We start from the raw sequence: 9,757 nt of genomic DNA on the forward strand, positions 1-9,757 counted from the left end.
TTTTGGAGGAATTTGGGTGGTTTGATTTTGTGAAAAATAATGGAAATGGAGAGGGGAATTTATAGGAGTTGGAAGTGGGCGCTCTAATAGATTGATATCTAAGTAATACGTAAAGAAGTTAGCTTATTAATGATTGATTAGTTTAATATGACTTTATTGCTCATTACTTATCAACATTAGCATCACCATAAATTTACAAAATCAAGATATGTTATGTATGTTATTATCTTTATCTATGGTTGTTTTTTATTAAGTGTTACATGCCGTCAAAACTATGCACTAACAAATTAAATGGATAAAATTTTTATATTCATTTTACCTTTGAAAAATCGATCAATTTAAAAATTGCGTTGAGGATATTGATAAATGTGAAGTATAATATTCTTTTTTTTTATAAAATTATGAAATAGTATGACACTTTAATTAAGTGTAGGATAAGACCGAAAAATATTTTAGGGTACAAGTTTTATTTCCGGATTCCAAAGAGAATTTTCGGATATGGTACGTATAAATAGGATGAAACACTATCGATGTGTGTGAGAGTTGGTGAAACGGTAGAGAGGTAAATGTCTGAGGCCAAATATTTCAAATTTGAATGCTCTGTAACGCACACTACCTTTAAATTTAAATTCATATACCAATAAAAAAAGATGAAACACTCCCAAAACACACAAAAATATAGTAATAGTAGCAATCATGCAATGACGCAACCAATTATGTAGTACTCATAATAAATGACATAGTTGGAAAATGGCACGAGATTTTAGGAGATATTGTTTTGTGTGTTAGATGAAGAGAGAAAATATTATATTTATAATAATGTGAGAGGGGGCTTTTTCTAAAAAAAAATGTGACATCTTTTATGGGACAAACTAAAAAGGAAAGTGTGACATCCATTATGGGATGGAGGGAGTACTATTTACTATACAAATACAATAGTATTCCATCCTTGCAATACCTTAATTAATATCCTTTCTTGCTTCCCCACTTTTAGGGATGGAAAAAAATACTGAAATACCGTACTTACCGTTTCGAAATAATACCGAAAATGCCGATTTTATTATATACGAGCCATTAATTCTTTAAGTTGCTCAAGATATATCATTATATGAATAAGGTAAAATAGGATTACGATTGTTTAGAACAGTCTGCACATTTTTATCCTCATCTTGAGCATCTCAAATTGTCAACCATGACCAAAACATTTAATAATTTTAGTTTTCTTGTTTTACACAGACAAAATCATTTTCTTAGTACAAAATTGTCTTATGACGAGGATATCTAATCAACTTAAACCATTAAATTACTGCCATGTGTAATAGACGACACAATTGTCACGATCATAGGCATTTATATATGCATGATTGTTGTGCTTAGGAAATGGAGTATAAATCTTGAATGAATTTAATTAAAAAATTACTAACGTATATAATTTCCTAACCTTGTGTAATTTTATGGACATTTTTACGCAATTCATAATAGCTTGGGTTTTTGGGTCAATATCTCGGTCTCATATTAGATGTGTTTCTCCAACTCTCTTTAATTTTAAAATGAATCAACGTCATTAACGAATCAAAATATACTCATTGTAACAATCTAAGTAATGAGTATTCTCTTCTTCTCTTTGCAATTGAGTCCTATTTTTTTAGGTCATTCTACTGTAATTGAGTTATTTCTTTATTTTTTTGGCAAAATGTATTTTATTCTCTTTTTTCATCCTTTTACCTTTTTCAATTCCACTATATTCTCCTTTTTCTTAACTCATTTAAAATAATTTTTCTTGAATCCCATGTTGAAATTAGTTAAAATAATTTTTCTTGAAACCCATGCTGAAAAAATGCCTTTATGTACTACATAGGGACAGATTGAGTATATTTAAGCATAACAAATTCGCACAATAATGAATCATATTTAAGCACAAATAAAACATGATATATAATTATACTGGGTTGTGATCAATTGAGATTTTTTAGCCTAATTGAGAATTGAGATGCATTATCAGTCACTCATTTTTATTAAATGAGTGGTCCAGAATTTGCTATATGGAAAATATTTTTAGATTAATTAATTATGAAAGGACAGAATGGTAATTTCATGGTACATTTTATTCAATAAATATTTTTTTATTTTTTTAAAATTTTTTTAAATTTTTAATTTTTTTTTTGTCAACTACATATACAATTCATGTCAACTACACACATATAATGTCAACTACATATACAATTCATATCAACTATACACATATAATGTCAACTATAAGTTGTTGACATTTGATGTGCAGGCTATCGACGATAATACCCCCGAGTTGACATAATCTACTTGCAGTTGACATTTCAAAAATGTTGTGGATGAGTGGCTGAAAATCATCTCAATTCTCAATTAAGCTAACAAAATCTCAACCTAATAGGACCCTAATTATACTGAACTATCACTTTTGCATGCTGAAAGTAGAATGAGACATTTAAATATTTCATTTTTCTCATGCAATTTTCGTTGTAAGAATATATACAATTAGAATATCATTTGAATTCAATAAAATTACTTTCAACATGACATATTTGTGGAAAATATTTTAAATTGATAGAACAATATTTATCTGAGGTCATAAAATAATTTATGGAAGAGGAAATGTGTACACTCAATTTTTAGTTGTCTTAAGAAATTAATCGTCGTCCTCAATAATTCAAAAAATACTTAAGCACAATAATGAATCTTACTTGACACAATAACGAATCATAATTCGGCGCAACATAAATCCATGAACGTCAACATTTTTTCCGATAAAATAGGCAGCATCCTCATATATCACAATTAAGACCGTCTAAAATTTAGATCCAAAAATCAATATTCAATCTCGATTACGATATAGGAAGTAATTCTAAATACAACTCTTATAAGTGCATGTTACATGGTTTGTGATTTTTTTTCTTTACCTAATCCATCATGGCAGTATAATATAATTCATCACTGGTAAGATTGGTTTGTGATTTTTTTCTTTACCTAATCATCATATATTAATACAAGAGGACCACTTCTGTAATCACCGCTGGCAAAATTTCATATATGCGTGTACATTGAACGTGTATTACGATAATACAACATAAATTCTACGTTGTCGTAATTAGACATTTAGACATAAGTTTTAATAATAATAAAATCTTTACTTTTCTTATTATGAGTTTAGAGGTGAAATTTAATATTGAAACTTCAATTAATACTGGACTCTTCAAACCTAATTAAGTAGTACTTATTATTTCCCCGTATTTAACAAAGTATAAACTTCAATTAATATTGGACTCTTGTAAACTGGATTTTGACGAATATAATTTTGAATTTCAATTATTTACTCTAAATAAAACAAGTAATTTAAAACTACGTATCAGGAAGTATGACAAGCAAGACAATGCATTATCATTGATTCATAGCATCAATGAACACGAGGATATTTTGATAGATTTGTGGTTCGTTTTAAGATTTTTTTAACTTGGTGTATTTGAAAAATATTATATAATGTTGTATGACTGGAATAAGGTAATTTAAAATCATACAAATAATTAGTGTTTAATTAGAAGTACCCAACTTATATGACATCACATCTCAGTGCGGGAATTCTTCCTAAAAATTTAGTTATACTTTCTCCGTCTACAAAGAATATGCACTTTTAGTTTGACACAAGTTTTAATGTAAAATTGGTAAAGTATGAGATATGTAGAGAGAAAAAGTAATTAAAGTATTATTGGTGGAGAATGAGTACCACCTCATTAGGAGCAAAAATGTAGTGGTCAAGGCATACCACATGGCAATGTGATGTGGTATGTCCCACTAATAATACTTTGACAAATGGATTTATAGAAGTCCAACTAAATACTTTCATCTTTTTCTAAAAATGGACATTATTATAAAATTCGGAAACTATCCAAAAATTAAGAGTACTTATATTTAATATAATGAATGCATTTATATTTGACCAAAATACTTCCACTATGAACTAGTAAAATTTATTTCGTCCTTTTATATTTCTAATTCTAAAAATAATTTAATAAACAAAATATATGTAGTAATTAACTTATTATATTTTGATTTTTAGAGTTTTTTATGGTATGTCAATGATAATTTAATATAATAAAATTAACTTTTATGTCATTTTCTTATTATTAGCTACTTATATATTTAATATAATTATTCATATAGTCTTTAACAATGGTAAAATAAGTATAAAAATGAAACTATATAATCAATCATAGTTACATACGTTTAATATAATGCTAACAAATTTTGTTTATGATTTAGTTTAAGGTTATGGTAATCATTTGTAATTTTTTGCATACATATAAAACAAGAAATAAAGTAAACAATAAATTTAAGTTATCATTACACTAACTGTGCGAAAAATCACCAATAAAAAATGTAACTATAAATTAAATTATAAATAAAATTCAGTGGCATTACATTAACTATGTGAAATTAGGAATAATTATATAGTTTCATTTTTATATTATTTTACCATTGCACATATATGAATAATTATACTATTAAACATAAAGGTGGCAAATGACCTTAATTTTGTTATATTAAATACTCGTCTGCATCCTTATTGACAACTAATTTGGTAACAAAATATATAAGTGTGTTATACATGTATTCATTATATAGGTGGTATTAATTTTTGGACTTTCCAAATTTTATAATAATGTCCATTTTTAGAAAAGGATGAAAGTATTTAGTTGGATTTCTATAAATCCATTTGTCAAAGTATTATTAGTGGGACATACCATATCACATTGCCATGTGGTATGCTTTGACCACTAAATTTTTGCTCCCTCATTAGAGTGAAAAGACTTTTCAAAATTAAAAAGTTCATATTCTTGTGGGACAGACTAAAAATGAAAGAGTGCATATTCTTGTGGGACGGATGAAGTATATCCTAAAATTTTTTACACACACATGCGTTTTGGAAAATCACAAACAACACATAAAAATACAATACTTACTCTGATTAACACTTTTTTCAATTGACTTTTATTTCAGAAAATAAAGTCAATAATTATTGTAAGATTAGACCCTCTGCTTATAATTACTTAAATGACCTTGGCCCAATTTGGTAGCGGCCCACTGGATACACGTACAAAGACCCCGTCAAATTGAAATTCATTTTAATTTCGGAATTCAAAATTAATAAATTTTAAACTGAAAAAAATATGTTTCTTTAAGAAAAACTAAAAAAATTGTTTCGAGGAAAATGAGTAGTTAAAATAATGTTAGAAGATAGTGCGACCCACATTATTATTAGTATTTAGTCGTAGATCTTAGTGATATAAGTTGTATATAAATTGATGTATATGAGTAATGAGTTCGAGAACTTTCCATAAATGAAAATGAGCTATTTGGACTTACGGAAAAGAAAAGTGTCCTTGACAAATGGATAATATTTTGAATAGTGGGGTAAATTTTGAAATTAAATACTCCCACCGTCTCATGCTAGTTGCACTTTTCATTTTCTGACGTTCCCAACCTATTTGCACTATTTTTATATTAAGTAAAAATTAGGATATTTAATTAAGATATTAGAGTTAGTTAAGTATTCCTTTATTAAGTGTTCTATTATTATACTATTTACTTATGCTTATGTTTATGCTGTAAATATGAAAAGTGCGAGTAGCATGGGCCAAAGGGAGTATTATTTTATCGATAAAAAAAACAATAAAAGCGAAGCTCACTCGCAGTCCCATGAGTACGCTCTGCAACGGCTTCTCAGTGGTTGAGGAGGGGCGCGTACTGAAACACCTCCCCCCACAACTCTCAACTCTCGGACACTGAAAAGACGGGGAACAAGGCTACCTACAATGCGTTCTGTCCCTCGGGACAGAACGAAAGCTTGCCAGTTGCCACGATCTTAATTTGAGTAAATTGGCGCCGATAAATTTGTTGGCATAACTTTTCGGGCATAACATAATGACATCATTAACTCCATTAGACCAAGTTTATCGGTCCATGAGGTCGACCGCCACATCATTAAAGTATTTAAAATAAATAAATATATCAATCCATGGGTCTCTCTCCTTGAAATAGGTCGATTAATTGATTAAAACCGACCGAAAGGTCTCTCCTCCCATTTCATCACTCAGCAAATGAGATTGTGCCAAATGACACAATTTCATTGCCTGATATTATTTTTTTTAATAATTTATATATCTTTAACATATTATATTAAAAAATTATAAAAATTATACCAAAATTCATAATTTTTCTTCCTCTATAAATAGAGACCACATTTGCTATAGTTTTGCATACAAAAAAAATATCATCTTTTCTCTTCCTATAATCCTTATTGTTAATAGAATTTCATATTTTTTAGTTTCCTTTGTTGCTAACTATGGAGGATGATGAGAATAATATATTCTCCAATTCTCCAAATTTCTATCATTCCCAAAACTTCAACCTTCCCAAAATTTTAATCCTTCACAAGATTATTTCCCTAGCTTTGATAATTTTCCGAATTCTGAACAATTTCAAAATTTCATTTAAATGATTGCAATTTATGTTTTTTATTTGTTTGTTTTTATACTTTTTAGTTTGTCATTTATTACGTTTTTCGATAAATTTACAATAATAAGTATTTCATCTAATAGTAATAGTATTGAAAAATAATATAAAAATAAATATATAATAGTGTGGTTGGGTGATTATTGATAAACCATGAAAAGATAATGTGGGGGAGATATAAGGCCATCCACAATAGAAATAGTCCAGCAATAGCCTAGCCACTGCCACATCATCAGCACTAAAAATCCTCCTGCCACATCATCAAAACAAGCAAATAGCCCAGCAATAGCCCAGCCATAGCCTAGCCACATACTATCCACATCACTATTAACAAATATATACAAAATGCAATAATTAACAATAACGCAATATACGAAATTTAATTTACGAGACATATACGGGAAAATTCACTAATATTAATAAAATTTAAAAAGTACATAATTAAAAAAAATTACATTAATTAAATTTACAAATGAAAATTTTAAATAACATTACAACTTAAAGTTAAAAAATAAAAAAAAGACATAATTAAAATCTTAAAAAAATAAAAATGACATAATTTAAAATACAATTTTATAGAAAATCCTTGAATGAGATTGTCCCACATCGAAAGTGGAACATAAAACATTCAAGGATATCTCTCTATAAAAGAGAAACATCCTTGAATGAGATTGTCCCACATCGAAAGTGGAACATAAAACATTCAAGGATATCTCTTTATAAAAGAGAAACATCCTTGAATGAGTTTGTCCCACATCGAAAGTGGAACATAAAACATTCAAGGATATCTCTCTATAAAAGAGAAACATCCTTGAATGAGTTTGTCCCACATCGAAAGTGGAACATAAAACATTCAAGGATATCTCTCTATAAAAGAGAAACATCCTTGAATGAGATTGTCCCACATCGAAAGTGGAACATAAAACATTCATGGATATCTCTATAAAATAGAGGCAACCAAGAATGAGTTTGTCCCACATCGAAAGTGGAGCATAAAACATTCAAGGATATCTCTCTATAAAAGAGAAACATCATTGAATGAGTTTGTCCCACATCGAAAGTGGAACATAAAACATTCAAGGATATCTTTCTATAAAAGAGAAACATCCTTGAATGAGATTGTCCCACATCGAAAGTGGAACATAAAACATTCAAGGATATCTCTCTATAAAAGAGAAACATCCTTGAATGAGTTTGTCCCACATCGAAAGTGGAACATAAAACATTCATGGATATCTCTATAAAATAGAGGCAACCAAGAATGAGTTTGTCCCACATCGAAAGTGGAGCATAAAACATTCAAGGATGTCTCTATAAAAGAGAGACAACCAAGAATGAGTTTCATAAATTCGCAAGCCCATTAAATATATATGGGCTATTACGAATTTCTAGTATAAATTTATTTATAAAAATTGTTTTTTATATATAGAAAACAATTTTTATAAATAAATAATATTTTTTTATATTTGATTTTTTTTTAAAAATTCGAATTTCAAAAATTCGAATTTAAAAAAAAATCGCGCTGGGCGATCCGGGCGCTGCAATAGCGCCGAGCGGATCGCCCAGCGCACCGCCCAGCGCCACGAAACCGCCCAGCGCTGCGCGGTTTCTCTCTCCAATCGTCCGCTGGGCGATTGCAATAGACCGCCCAGCGAACCGCCCAGCGCCGGCGCTCGGCTGGGCGGTATTGTGGATGGTCTAAATGAATTAAATATTGAAAAAGTGAATGATTGGGTTGGGTTGAGGGTTGCTGATAAATATGGTCTTAGGTAGGAGAGACAGGTACATGTGAGCATGGAAAAATGTACAGTACTACACTATTTAAAAGTATAATTATACAAAATAAAGTTCAAATTATGACAAAGTACAAATAATTAAAAGTAAGTACATGAATCTAAATACATGCGTTAATCAAATGCAGACTGCTATAGTGGCACTTTCCCTAGCACACCAACGAGTTACGATAATGAATCTCGTGTAGTTAAAATAATTTTTTTTAAAAAAACACTCAATTAATTAATTAATCATTAAATCTAACTAGTTGGAATTCCTAGCAATGGGGTATGGGGAAGTTGCTTGAACCCTAGTCTTTCTTGTTTGAAGAAACCTCATCAACGATCTCTTCAAGCCAGTGTTTGGACTATAAAGTGGAGAAGCTAGCAACGGAGACGGCGGATCGGATCGGGGCGTGTCGTATGGTTCCACTTCACGACCCGCAAGCCATATGATTGCTCGAGCCTACACATTTAAGAGTTTTTTCGCTTCAATAATGTACTACAAATGTGTTTCGTCTCATATTTTTGATGATTATAAAAAAATGATTATATACATATACTGAAGTAATCAATTGCTATCTATTTGATAATTGCTAGCTACTAACTATGTCAACAGCCTATGTTATAGACGTCAGCACAAAGACATTTGTATGTCAACTAAAATTTATTGACGTACAAACGTCTTCATGTTGACGTGTAAATTTAAGATAGTTAGCAACCTAACAGGACCCTATACATACCTGTAGTTCAGTAGCATCGGAAACAACACTTTTTCCATTATAGAATATTGTGAGCTGCTGCTTCCCTCCTTCATCCTTATCCACCCTAATCATTCACCAATTCACAACAATTATTACATAATGTAGCTATAACTGAAAAAGAAGACTAAAAATTTTAATCTCATTCACCAAAAATGGAAGGATGACATGGAGTGAATTTTGAAAATAAAAAAAATTACTTTAATAACGTTTTGGTTCATTCTAAAATATAGAATTCATTTTCAGATCGTTTTATTTCATATGAGAGAGAGTTACATTTCAGGGTGGCCGGGTTGGTGATGGGCGGGTCGGAGAAAGAGAGGAGGGCGTTCAAGGCGGAGCTCCAAGTTGTAGTTTCTTTTCATCTTCAATTTTTAAAGAGAGGCAATTGAAGAGTTGAAGCATAAGCGGTGGCTAATATATATATCAGGGAATCTATGAAACGAGATAAAACCAACGTTTTTTAATACAACAGTTCTATACTATAAATGAAATGAAAGGAAATAAAACTTAACACGAAAAGCGGCAAAAGTCTGAGAAAATTTAGTATAAAAACGTGTAACATGAGGTCTTCTCACTTATAATTGTTAGTACTATGATTTTTATTGATATTTTACACAGTCGCCCACGTGGACCGGACTTGGACTGGACCTTTTATTACAGGCCATGTTTTTAGTAAAC

At 29.9% G+C, this 9,757-nt stretch overlaps 1 protein-coding gene across 1 annotated transcript; it reads right to left on the bottom strand.

The window, feature by feature from the left end:
• Window positions 1-8,471: 8,471 nt before the first annotated feature.
• On the bottom strand, window positions 8,472-9,436 carry LOC121787028 (protein TIFY 5A-like). Its single transcript, XM_042185623.1, has 3 exons — window positions 9,353-9,436; window positions 9,059-9,143; window positions 8,472-8,781 (listed from the first exon to the last, which is right to left on the bottom strand). Coding segments are annotated over exons 1-3 (288 nt in total). The 5' UTR covers window positions 9,355-9,436; the 3' UTR covers window positions 8,472-8,580.
• Window positions 9,437-9,757: the final 321 nt, after the last annotated feature.

The sequence above is a fragment of the Salvia splendens genome, chromosome 22 (assembly GCF_004379255.2).
Source record: "Salvia splendens isolate huo1 chromosome 22, SspV2, whole genome shotgun sequence".
NCBI classification, from domain to species: domain Eukaryota; kingdom Viridiplantae; phylum Streptophyta; class Magnoliopsida; order Lamiales; family Lamiaceae; genus Salvia; species Salvia splendens.

What these genes read in the sequence shown, in the direction of transcription:
- LOC121787028 (XM_042185623.1), bottom strand. An exon ending in CCGATGCTACTGAACTACAG is followed by an intron (nt 8,782 to 9,058) that starts GTATGTATAGGG and finishes TTAAATGTGTAG; the next exon opens with GCTCGAGCAATCATATGGCT.